Source organism: Hylobates moloch, unplaced genomic scaffold, assembly GCF_009828535.3.
Source record: "Hylobates moloch isolate HMO894 unplaced genomic scaffold, HMol_V3 SCAFFOLD_9, whole genome shotgun sequence".
NCBI classification, from domain to species: Eukaryota; Metazoa; Chordata; class Mammalia; order Primates; family Hylobatidae; genus Hylobates; species Hylobates moloch.
The window spans coordinates 111296986-111310804 of record NW_026652284.1 but is presented as its reverse complement, the minus strand read 5'-3'; the positions used below and the strand labels follow the sequence as shown (position 1 = coordinate 111310804).

At 38.6% G+C, this 13819-nt stretch overlaps 1 protein-coding gene across 3 annotated transcripts in view; it reads left to right on the top strand.

Annotated features, from left to right (window-relative positions):
* Window positions 1-13819, top strand: part of ADCY8 (adenylate cyclase 8) — a 263282-nt gene that overhangs the window by 98099 nt on the left and 151364 nt on the right. For all 3 annotated transcript variants that reach the window (XM_032760443.2, XM_032760446.2, XM_058443978.1), the window contains exon 5: window positions 5174-5301. In XM_032760443.2, coding sequence (XP_032616334.1) covers window positions 5174-5301 — 128 coding nt within the window. The remainder of the gene's footprint in view (window positions 1-5173; window positions 5302-13819) is intronic.

Sequence of the window (13819 nt, the reverse complement as noted above, 5' to 3'; positions counted from 1 at the left end):
CCATGGAAACACAGAGGCAACACATAACCTTTAGATGAGAGAAGACTTCTTGAAAAAAGTGACTCTTAAGCTGAGTCTTAAAAATGATATAAACAATACAATAGAATACTGTTCAGGAATAAAAATAGGATTATCCACTCTTAGGTGCAACATCAATGAATCTCAAGTGCAGTATGCCAAGTGAAAGAAACCAGATACAAAAGGCTAGGTATTTTATGACTCCATTTACAAGACATCCTATAAAAGGTACAATTACAGAGGCAGAAAACAGATAAGTAGCTGCAAGGAGGGCTGGGAATGGAGTAAGCATATGGATAGCAATGGAGCATGGGGTGGGGTGATTTGGGGGATTATATAGCTGATTTATATTTTTATGATGGTGGTTGTTTTATTATTACAGTTTTGTAGAGAGAGGGCATGGAGCCCCACAGTCAGACAGACATGGGTTTGAATTTGTCAAGAAGGTGATTGTATTATACATAATTTATACACTAATTAGCAAGGCAAAGAAATCAGAGCAGGATATTTTATGCAGAGGAGAAAACAAGCATAAAGATGTTACTCTGTATTTGTGAAGAAACCAGAATAGATTGCTGGAGGATAAAGTGCAGGTTAGGAAGTGGTGGAGATGAGGCTAGAAAGACAGGCAGGGACTTGTCAAGCAACCTTAGTATAAATTTCAGCTACTGAACAGCTGCTAGCTAGGAGACTGACAGGGGTGGAGGAGGAAGTGGAAACCCTCCTAATAGGAGGGTTGGTTTTAGCTGGAGGGCTAGGGACTGGGGAGAAACATGTATACCATTTCCTTTTATTGTTGCATCAGTGGTGGCTGGTATCAGTTACACATAGCTATTCCATTTCCTATTATGGTTCTGATATTTTTTATCAAAGATGCCAAGATGAACAAAAACGGCCATCCAAAGGCCATTGGCAGATGTGATTAAGGTGCGTTTCTGGTGTCACAGTAAACCCTGCTGACCCAGAGAAAGAGAAAGGATACTTTTTCAGGTACTGTGCAAGACTGAAAAGACAAAACCAGTCCTTCCCCTCAGGAAGCTCAGAGTCTGGCAAGGGAAAATCACATGTGAATGCATAGCAGCCTCCATGGAGAGGGCAAGAAGACCAGGCTTCCAGGATGCTGTGTGTCTGACGAGAAGAGGCCATCCTAGGGAACAACTGCAACCTTACCTACAGTTTCATTTTTACTAGGACAATATATTCACGTACTACTCATGTGATTACAATTAAATACTATAAAGTTTTTTGGGATTTCTAACTTTTTAAAAAAGTACACTGATAGCACTAATGTGTTTGCTTTGAGAGTCTTTTCTTTTTCATTTGTATTGAGTTTTTCTTCTTATTAAAGTTATACATGTTCATTACATAAAATTCAAACATCAAAGATGTACACAATGCAAAGTATACATCCCTGTGATTCTACCCCGTGAACAATATAACCATCTTTGATAATTTGGTGCATTCATCTCCTAATTTTTGTCTATTGTCTGTATGTGCAGTTTCATAAACTCTTGGGAATTTTCCAAGATTTTGATAATGTCAAAATCATCAAGACAGGAGGAAAGGATTGCAATAAGGCCAACTCAATAACATTTTCAAGAAGATCCTCACCCTACTTTATTTTTCTTTTTGAATATTTTTTTCCAAAGCAGTCTGGCTTCCTTTATGTGAACTTTTCAAGGTAGTTTCTGGTACAAATAAATTATTCAGATATTACTGTCAAGTCATCTGACAGCTCATAGTATTTGATCAGAAAAATGTGTCTGCAAACTGAAAGACCTTGACAGATAAGAATCCAGGCCTTTAATATATTATATATATTACATACATTTTATTTTTATATATAAAATAATTTTATATAATATATATGCATATATACAACCATGTATTTGGGACCCAAGGAGTTTCAAGGAGGCTACCAGCTCCACCTTTTGTTGGAAGAATAACAAACCCTGGACATGAGCATCATCACATCATTATCCAATGTCTGCCTCCGAAGAGTAATAAACTATTTTACACAATCTCCTTCTAAAACACACTTTTGTCAGAAGACCTACCATTCTGGACTTTGCCATAATTCCTGCAGTTTTGCCGAGAGAGACCGTGGAGCCTCACAATCAGACAAACATGGGTTTGAATTCTTCTTCTGCCTCTTACTTGCCATGTGGCCTTTCCCTCAAGCCTGCTGTTCCGATCTGTAAAATGGCATGTGACTTAGAAAGTGGTCCTGAAGACTGAGATAAGTGTAATGCATTTAGCACATTGCCTGGCACATTGTACATGCTCAATGACTATTAGCTCCTGTCCCCACTTAGATTTTTTCCAAAGTGCTTTCACCTCTGTTTTCAGGGAAAGATCACAGATTCAGAGCTGGTGAGGGTGACATCCAGCCCAGGTTGTGACTATTAGCTAGCTCCTCTGTAGCACAGGAAGCTTCCCCTCTCTCCACTGAGATTTCTGTATCTGTAAAACAGATGTGACTTTACCTGCTCTGCCATGTTCAGAGTTTCATTGTGAAGCTCAACGAAAAAAGATAAGGAGCACCATGTTGAACACTGAGAAGGCTACTTCCAGGTGTCAGTTGTCATTGTCATTGTTAAGTGATGTCCAAGCTTACTCTGTTGTGTACTAAGGACAAGACAGATTATTTTGGCACTTGTCACATATGAGGAATTGAAACCCACATGCAGTGGCTTCAGTGTCTTATCCAAGATCAAACAGCTGGTAAATTTCCCTGGAATGCAGATGTCAGATTCTTAGACCAAAGTAATTTTTGTTATGCCCCTTTCCCTCATCCCTCCCTGTAGCAAACAGGCAACAGGCCAATCCATGCATCTGGTTTTGATGGCACCAGGATTTCTTTCGCATGAGTCTCTCATACCAACCCCATGCCCCAAAAGACCATTTGCAGATGAAGTCACCAATCCCTGCCTTCCAGTCTCAGTGTTCGGATCCTCAAAATCAGAGTAAGATATTGGAACACTGGTTCTCAAATTCTCCTTCATACACAAAAATTGGAAATTTTAAACTTGTGGGCATGAGATTTTAAAAAATGATAAAAGCAATGTAGTGAGTTTTCATAATGTTAAATTTATTTAGGTGAAAACAAAACCTTGCCTTTATTCTGAAGATATGTCTTTCCACTAGTTCTGGTGTTAAAAATATATTTGCTTTTACAAGTGATGGCGATAGTAGATAGTATTTGGATTGCTGTTTTTGGTGTTTGTTGAAGGATTGTTCTTACTTTCTTGACAAAAAAAAAAAAAATGTACCTACAACATCTCTAAACCCTCTGATTTCTTTTTCCATAATGGTCTCACTGACTTCACAAATCTGGGCACTGCTAGTACCAATGAACAAGAAACTTTCTAAGTTCCATTCTGATCCTGACACCCTCAAGGTCTCAGAAGAGACAACTGAAGGCCTTAAGCGTCTTTTATTTAATGAATCAGACCTAATTGTCAGCTCTCTTGCAAAATTAGCTGCATTGAAGCAACCAACAGACAGGAGCCCAGATCCCCTAAAAATAATCCTGGGATGGCTGTACATGCTGTCAGAGTTCTGAAGATTGCATCTGGGCCCATTTGGGAAGGTTGACAAGGCTCCAGAAATCTGATGGGGAAGTACCAGAGACAGTTCTGATTCTCTTTTCCCTATCTAATATTTGTTTTTCTTGGGATAGTGTATTTACTTATCCATTACCCAAACATAATGTCCAACTCCTGGTGAGATTGGGAAACCAACACAGTGCTTTACAGCTTGCTACTAGAAGGGCACCAACAGTACTGTTGGTCTCTCAGTGGGTACTTTTGATCAATAACTCCCCTTCTCCGGCTCTGGGGCCCTGCTTTTGCCACACAGCCATAGAACATAAGCCTCTAGGACTTCAGATCTAGAAGGCATCTCAGAGGTCATTCAGTCCCAACAATCTGCCCAAGGAAACTAAGAGGAAACATCACTTGTCCATGATGAAAAACAGACATGTGAAGGAGCTAGGCCTGGAGTCCAAGTCTTCATCATAGAAAGAGGCAATATTAATTGAATGCTCCATCTGCCAGGCCCTGTACTGAGCTTTCACTTGCATCATCTCACTTAACCCCCACAGTGGCACAAGGGGACAGGCCCTATGATTATCCCCATTTTATAAATGAGGCACCTGAAGCCCAGAGGTTAGGTAATTTACCCAAAGACTCACAGAAAAGACAGAGGGGGTATCTGAGATTTGATCCTGTGCAGTGTGACTCCTAAACCAGTGCTCTTGGCTCCCCATGCTATACTACCTTAAGTTCTCTTTCTTCTTGAACCTGTAACATCTAGCTGCTTCCTATCCAATATAAAAGCATGCATTATTTTCTTAATGCTTGTTGTTCTTTGAAATTTTGTAAGAGTTGTGTCTTTAAGATTGGGAATCTGCCAAACTAACAACTACTTCTCACCTATGAAATGGAGATAAAAAACCCACCTTAGAGGGTTGTTGTGAGGATTAACTCTGTTTTATTTATAGTGCATAATAGGAGACTTTATTAGTCATCTTTGTGTTAGGGACAATGTTTGCCTTATTATAGATGCCCAATTGATTTTTAATTTTTTCAATGAACAAACATATAAATTAATAAATGAATAAAAGGATATATAAGAAGATTTAGTTCCCCTTCATAAAGTGCCAATGTCCTTGCTGGAAAGGAACTTTATAGAGTTGAAGTAATAGGAATTCCTAAGTGATGTACATTTTTAAGTGCTTACTATTAAGCTAAAGACTGATGAAAGCTGTTAATTCACAGTTGTTTCTGAGAAGAGAGACATTGCTTGGGGCTGAATTTGTAGGAGATACTATGAGCACTCTGTCAGGCCTGAGCAAGTGACAGGTGTGCAGACCACAGAGCTAGTATATAGCAAAGCTTGGATATAATCATGTAGCTTTTGAGCTCAAAACCCCATTTTTTTATGATTCCACTTCACCTCTGGGTCCTTCAAACCCCTATTTAGGTTACACCTCAAATATTTTAGAAAGACAGTTAGAAGTATATTTCAAAGGTAGGTTCTCCTTACCCGAAGTTGCAGACCACCTAACCCTGCTCGCCTCTTTCTCAAGCCTTTCTGAAGAACTGATCCTTCTGCTGACACAGACCCTTCCCTCTTATCCTGTTCCTTCCAGGAGCATCACTGCCTTCGTATTAAAATCCTGGGGGACTGCTACTACTGCGTGTCTGGACTTCCTGAGCCCCGCCAGGACCATGCCCATTGCTGTGTTGAAATGGGTCTCAGCATGATCAAAACCATCAGGTAATTTGTGATCCCCATCATGTTACCTGGGTCTTCAATGTGCATGATCACAGACCACTTCATCTACCCTTTGTGGTAAATCATATGTATGGTGAAAGGCAGAACCTTTTGACTTATTTCACAAAAACTGTGTGCCCCTTAGTTCTCCCATATAAACCAATGAACCTGTTAGCATCATTGTTTTCTAAGTTTACCTCACTTTTAATTATTTGTGCTACAAGTTTGTATTACAAATGCCCTTGTGGAGATGCAGCAAGGAACAAGATGAGCATAGTCCTTACCTTCAGGGATGTTACAGTGCAGAGAGAGAGATGAATGAAAGAATGAATGAATGAATAGAAAATTTCAATGCAGAACAATAAGCTTTGTGATAAACCAAATCCAAGTGCCTGGGGAAAATAGAGGAGGAAGTTAATTCAATGTGGGATGTTGGGGAAGGCTTTCCGGAATAGAAATGTCTAAGCTGTTGACTGAAAGGTGGGTGGACATTGACAGGATCTTGGAAGTGGAGAGGATGGTCTTCAAGAGAGGATCGACATGTACAGAAACCAGGATGTGCTGCAATGGCTACTGTGAAGCCTGGAATGGAAAGAGTAGTGACAGATGGACTGTAGGCTAGCAGCAGCCAGAGCCCATATGACCTTCTCAGTCACGTTAAGGGGTTGCATTTTATCCTATGGCCAATAGGAAATTACTAGAAGGCTGCCACCAAGGTTGGCTTCATGGATGTGTGGCAAGTGCTTTTGGTTTTATTCAGCATATCTGACAAGCAGATGATGGATCAAGGGGGAAGGAATTATTGGGGTTGAGGACTCTGGAACTAGGCTGTGTGTTGCTTTCAGACAGAATCTTAGTATTGTCAGCACTCCCCTTGAGGTCCAAACTGGTTGCAGAGCCTCTAAGTGTCACGTCCTCACAAAGCCACAGCTAAAGCAGTAACAAGAGAATGCATAGGCAGAAATACACACACACACACACACACACATATATACATATGTCAATGCTTGGGTGACTAACATCCTCAAAAACTTAGACTTAATTGATCTAGGGAAGACCGTGGGCTGTTTGTAAGCTTCTCCCATGAGATGAAGGTACAGCCAGCCTTGAAAACCACTGCCTTTAGAGAGATTTTAAAGGTGGAATCAGAGCATACCATGGAAAAATCAGTATAATAGAGGGTTTCTCAAAATGTAGCATCACAGATATGAACTTTTCACATGAAGTTTTCCCACCTGCAGTAAGAGATATTTCCACAGACAACCCAGTTTTCACAAAGGAAACAAACTAGCAAACATCATATTCTCCCAGAAGCCACCATGAGGAAAAACCATGTTTTGTTGAAAGAAGGCGGTGGGCAATAGGGGTACAGCCTCTAAATGAAAGCTATGTAGCAAAGATGGTCACTCAACAGTCTTCAAGTGGAGTGCTGTCTGTAAACTGCAGGGCCTTTGCTGTCTTCTGCAAACAGTTGAGTAGGGTGTGCAGTTGCTGTGGCACATTGTTTTGCAAAAAGGAGCAGCAGGAACTCACAAGACCAGGCACAGGGAGGTGGACTGTCAGGAGGGACACAGAGGCCATGGTTCTGGGTGTCTTAAGGTCAAAATTTGGGATTCTTTCCTTGTCTGGGTAGCATCATATTTTTATTCTTTCAGAAGAGAAGGAATCTGAGGAGCAGGAGACAAAAGCACTCGAAAAACCTTCTTTCTCCCTTTACGCCATCTCTAATAGAATTTTAAGCATTATCTGGCCAAGATTTCCTGCCCTACATTAGGCCACCGCCCCAGACTACATTAGGCTGGGCTGGCCAGCTTGGTGATCAAAGTGGATCCAGAGTAATTCTGCATGCATCCAAGCCGCTTTGAAGACTGCTGGATTACCATTCCAGCAAAGGGCAAAGAGACTAGGAATTTCCAAAATCCTTTTATTACCTTTCCATCAGCAGAAGGCATGTGTCCATAGTGACAGCAGCCTACCTCTGGAAAGGCACATGTAGAGCTTTATCATATCTCAAGAAAAATATCCAATTGTCACAGTCTTCTTTTCTCAATGGTCCTATGGAAAGAAAAATTTTGAGTAGCAATTTCAGAGGCCTTATGCCTCATTTAAGGGATTTATCTGAAAGTCTCCCATAAAGCCAAAAAAATGGAATCAGGAGATGCACAAATGGGATGAGAATTTATGGTACTTTTCTATGAAGTGTATGATGGAAACCAAAGCCTTTACTATCCCTAATACCAAGTAGGTAGGTAGATAAAGAGACCCAAGATGTCCTCTCTACCATCTCCCTGTCTTCTGTAGAGATGCAGAAGTACTCCACTTTAGGAACTATGGAGAGAGAATCTATGGGTTCCAACACAGAGTTCCCTTTTGTTCAGGTTTTGATTAATGGAAAAGGCTGCAGATGTTTTTTAACTGCTAATTTGGACACTTGAGAGTTTTCCCCTGAAAACTAGGATGAATTGTAATAATACTTTAACTGGTGTAAAGGGGGACAATGGAACTGTGATATGGTTTGGATTTGTGTTCTCACCCAAATCTCATGTCAAATTGTAATCCTCAGTGTTGGAGGAGGGGCCTGATGGGAGGTAATTGGATCATGGGGGCGGATTTCCCCATTGCTGTTGTCATGATAGTGAGTTCTCATGAGATCTGGTTGTTTATAAGTGTGTAGCACCTCCTTCTTTGCTCTCTTCCTCCTTCTCTGTTATGTAAGATGTGCCTCCTTCCCCTTTACCTTCTGCCATGATTGTAAGTTTCCTGTGGCCTCTGCAGCCATGCTTCCTGTACAGCCCATGGAACTACTTGTTAATTAAATCTCTTTTCTTTACAAATTACCCAGTCTCAGGTAGTTCTTTATAGCAATGCAAGAACAGACTAATACAGACTGACACCCAGAAGATCAGAGATCTCTACAACTAATTAGGTGTGTGAGCCTTATTCTGTCAATCAGTAAACCCATCAACAAGTGTTTATTGAGCTCCACTATGTGTCAGGAACTGGGCTAAGCCCTAGAAATACAGTGATAAACATGTCACCTGGAGGTCTTTGTGCATGGGTGTCCTTTAGGGGAACAATTAAATTTATTGCCTACAAAATGAGAAAATCAGGTCAGACAACTTTGAAGTCTCCACCAGTTCTGAAAATCTGTGATTTATAGCCACACAAACATCAGAGTTTAAGCAGCAAAACTTTCTACAGACTTTCCATAAGGGTTTGTATCTTAGCCTTAAGTAAAAGATATGTTACAGAGATAACATTGGAAAATAAATGAACATCTATAATCAAATACTTTAAGATACTTAGAGCATTATTATTTCTCTTTCTGGAGAGGACCTTATTCTTCCTGATCATTTTATTGAATTTAAGATCTCTTTTCTGGAGTTTTGAAATTGAACAGTGAGAAATGATTCAAAGTCTTTTTCAAACCGTATGAATCAAAATCTATTAATATCCAAACAACTCCTTGATTCTAATCTAAGTAACATGAGGTCCAGTATTAATTATTCTAGTTAGCAAGAAAGCATGCTAAAAAGGAATTAACAGTAGCCCTGGAATTAGGCAAACCTTGGTTGCAATTGGCTCAGACTTCTATAGTTTCCAGTCTTACTGTCAAATATTTCACTCTGAGGAATGGCTGGTGAACAATATTTGGACCTTAATGTGTTTAGAATAAAATGCCAGTTACATAGCTTTATCAAAAAGTTAATAATCTAAACCAATTACTGCTTACACAAGATGGAATTTTTTATTCAGCTGCAAAGTTGCTTGTTCCAATTTGAAAACTTGATAGAAGCCATAAAGACTGGAAGTGTTCATAATATTATATTGCATATATCATAACGTTAGGTTAATAAACCATTTAGTTACTGGTGTCCCCAGATTTCATGTTCACCCTATTTATTTGCTGTCAGAAATGGACCCCTGTTTGAGGTTTTGTCTTTCCCTTTCGGCAGCTCTCCTTGTCCCTATTTCTGACATTTTCTCAAAGTTAGGATACCATCAATCCCCAGAGTGCAGAAAGACAACAAGGGGCCAGTGCTCTGTTGGTAAGATGGCATTTGGATTTTTAGTCACTATACCTAACAACTCCAATAGTTTCCTTGTTTAAGTGAGATCTATAATTTTTGTGCAAATGGCAAACCAACACTCAAAATCACCCTAGTCTCTTACTCACTGATCAATCCAAACATGTGATAGAAATCCTCTACAACCATAGACATGGATAGGATAGGGTGTCAATATTAGGAAAGACCAGGGTTGTCTACTGCTAGTTAGCGCATTGGCAGGTTTCAAAGTGGGTGAGGAGTAGTAAAGCCAGTTAATGAAATAGGACTCTCCTGTGATTATTCTCTAACAGAAACATCAATTTGAGCAAGTATTCATATGTGAAAATAGCTTCAAAAGAGCTAAGGAAATCAGGTGAGATGTCATAATACTCAGCTGTAGCACAATAATAAGAAAAGGCACATTAAACGGAGTAGGCAGGACAAATTTATATTATATTACCCATATCATCCTTCCCCCATTCCAAGCAGCACAGTACAGAAAAATATACCCTCCATTTGGGGAAAAGAGAAGGAAGTGGGCATAGGACTTTGCCTTGGACCCCAACACTGGGCCTGCCACAGTAAAACTCGGCACTAGGGAGACACTCATGGTCCCATATACCAGGCTGGTACCCACAGACTAAGCCTCTACACATGCCCCGATGGCAGGTAGGACCACACAGCTCAAGGCTACAGGCTTGCTTGGCCAATCTGATCTCAGGCACACACCACTATTAGGTTGACATTAGTGGACCTGGGCTCTGGACATCCCTTAGCAATGGGAAAGCCTCAGTGGTCCCAGGCTTCTGGCCCACCCAGAAGTAATACCTATGTAGTAGGTACCATGTTTCTAGCAATGTCACTCTGGCTGCAGCTGCCCCAGGCTTCTGGCATGCCCCAGCACCACACCTGCCATAGTGCTTTCCCAGGAAAATCCAGTCTGTGAAGACTATAATAAGGACTTACTTATTCAACTGAGCAGGGACTGAGGCAGAATGATGGGGGTCAAAAATCATCAGGGAAACATGACATCACTAAGAGAAAACATAAGGTGCCAGTGACTGAACCTAAAGAAATGAAGATGTGTGAACTGCCTGCCAAATATTTCAAAATAACTATTTTAAGGAATCCCAGCAAACATGAAAAAAAATTAATAAAATGAGGAAAATAATAAGTGACCAGAACAAGAAACGTAATGGAGTGATTGAAAATAATTTTTAAAAAGAAATCTAGAGCCAAAAAATATAATAACAAAAATGAAAACTGCAATAGAGAACATCAACAGCAGAATTTCTCAGGCAGAAGAAAGAAATTGTGAACACCAACAGAGGTTATTTGAAAATATACAGTCAAAGAAGAAAAAAGAATAAAGAAGTATAAAGAAAGCTTACAGGATTTATAGGACAATATCAAAAGAGCAAATATTCAAGTCATGAGGGTTTTAGAAGGAGAAAAATAAGATAAAGGGATAGAAAGCTTATTTAAACAAATAGTAGCAGGAAACATTCCAAACTTGGAAAAAGGTGTAAACATCCAGGTACATGAAGGTCAAAGATCTCCAATCAGATTCAACCCAAATAAGAATAGCCAAAGAAACATAATAATCAAACTGTTAAAATCAAAGACAAAAAGAAGATCCTGAAAGCAACAACAACAAAAAGAAGCAAATACCATATATAGGAGTCCCAATATGGTTAACATCAGAATCCTCAGCGGAAAGCTTACAGGCTAGGAGAAAGTGGGAGACATATTCAAAGTGCTGAAGGGAAATGAAAAACCTGCTAGCCAAAAATGCCATACCTAGCAAAACTGTCCTTTAGAAATGAAGGGAGATAAAGACTTTTCCAGACAAACAAAAGCTGAGAGAATTCATCACCACCAGAGTTGTCTTATAAGAAATGCTAAAGGAGGTTCTAGCTGAAAGAAAAGGATGCTAATGAGTATCATAAAAACATTTGAAAGTGTAGAACTCACTGGTAAAAATAAGTACAAAGTAAAATTCAGAATATTCTAATATTATAGTAATACAGGATTTATGGGACAACTCCAAAAGAGCAAATATTCAAGTCCTGTGGGTTTTAGAAGGAGAACAGAAAGATAAAAGGGTAGAAAGCTTATTTTAAAAAATAGTAGCAGAAAACTTTTCAAACTTGGAAAAAGATGTAAATTACTTATATCTTTGTAATGTAGGATAAAAAAACAAAACTACTACAAATAATAATACCCACACTAATTTGTTAAGAAATATACAATATTAAAATATAAATATTGACATAAAAATATAAAATGCTGGAGAGAAGTGGATTAAAAATATACAGCAGGGTGTGTGTGTGTGATCAAAGTTAAGTTGCCATCAGCTTAAAATAACCTGTTATAAATATGGGATGTTTTTGTAAGCCTCATGGTAACAACAAAGCAAAAACCTATAGTAAATACACAAAAAATAGAAGCAAGAGTCCGGGTGCGGTGGCTCATGCCTGTAATCCCAGCACTTTGGGAGGCTGAGGTGGGTGGATCGTGAGGTCAGGGGATCGACACCATCCTGGTTAACACGGTGAAACCCCGTCTCTACCAAAAATACAAAAAATTAGCCAGGCGCAGTGGCAGGTGCCTGTAGTCCCAGCTACTTGGGAGGCCGAGGCAGGAGAATGGCGTGAACTTGGGATGCAGAGCTTGCAGTGGGCCAAGATTGTGCCACTGCACTCCAGCCTGGGCGACAGAACGAGACTCCATCTCAAAAGAAAAAAAAAATAGACGCAAGGAATCCAAATATAACATTAGTGAAAATCACTTAACCTCAGAGGAAGACAAAAGGAAAGGAAGAAAGTAACAAAAGATCTATAAAACAACTAGAAAACAATTAACAAGTCTCTACCTGTAATGTAAATGCATTAAATTCTAGAATCAAAAAATGTAGAGTGCCTTAATGGATGAAAAACAAGACTCAACTATATGCTGCTTACAAAGGCTCACTATGTGTAAGGACACACATAGATTGAAAGTGAAGGATGGAAAAGGTATTACATGCAAATAAAAAACAAAAGAGAGCAGGAATACCTATACTTATACAAGATAAAATACACTTTACATTAATAACTATGAAAATGCACAAAGAAGGTCATTACATAACGATAAAGGGATGATTCAGCAAGTGGATATAACAATTGTAAATATATCTGCACCCAACATCAAAGTACTTAAAAATATAAGGCAAATATTAATAGATATGAAGGGAAAGATAATACTATATTATAACTATAGTAGAGGACTTCAACATCCCACTTTCAGTAGTACACAGATTATCCACATAGGAAATCAATAAGGAAACATTAGACTTAAGCTATCCTCTCAAATAAGTGGACCTAATAGACATATATGGAACATTTCATTCAATAGCTGCAGAATATACATTATTCTCAATTTCACACGAAAGATTCTCCAGGATAGCTCATATGTTAGGATTTAAAACAAATCTTAACAAATTTAAGAAGATTCAAATCATATAAAGTATATTTTCTGACCACAAGGGTATAACACTAGAAATGAATAACAGGAGGAACTTCACAAAATTCACAAATACATTGAAATTAAACAACATGCTCCTGGACAACCAATGGGTCAATGAAAGAGCTTAAAGGAAAATTTTAAAATTTCTTGAGACAAAATTGGAAAACAACTTAACAAACTTATGGGATACAGCAAAGGCAGTTATATAAGGGAAGTTTACAATAATAAACACCTGCATCAAAAAAGAGGATCTCAAATAAACAACCTAACATTGCACCTCAAGGGACTAGAAAAACAAGAACAAACTAAGTCCAAAGTTAGTAGAAGAAAGAAAATAATAAAAATCAGGACAGAAATAGATAAAGACTAGAAAAAATAAACAAAACCAAGAGTTGAATTTTTTTGAAAAGATAAAGTTGAAAGACCTATTGCTGGACTAATTAAGAAAAAAACAAATACAATTAATAAATTCATTTGATGCATGCAATCTACCAGAACTGAATTATGAAGAAATAGAAAATCTTAATAGACCAACAGCAAGCCAGCAAGGAGATTGAATCAGTAATATAAAGTCTCTCATCAAAAAAAGGCCCAGGACCTGATGGTTTCGCTGTGAATTCTATCAAAACTTAAAGAAGAATATCAATTCTTTTCAAGCTCTTCCAAAAAATTGAAGAGGAAAGATTGTTTCCACCCTCATTTTATGAGGCTAGCATCATCCAGAGACCAAAGCCAGACAAAGACACTACAAAAAAGAAAATGATATAATATTCCTGATTAATTACAAAAATATTCCTGATTTTATTCCTGATGAAGAAAAACATGCAAAAAATTCTAGAAAACCAAATTCAACAGCACATTAAAGGGATCATTCACCATGCTCAAGTAGGATTCATCCCAGGATGCATGGATGGTTCAACATACATAGATCAATAAATGTGATACATCACAATGACAGAATAAAG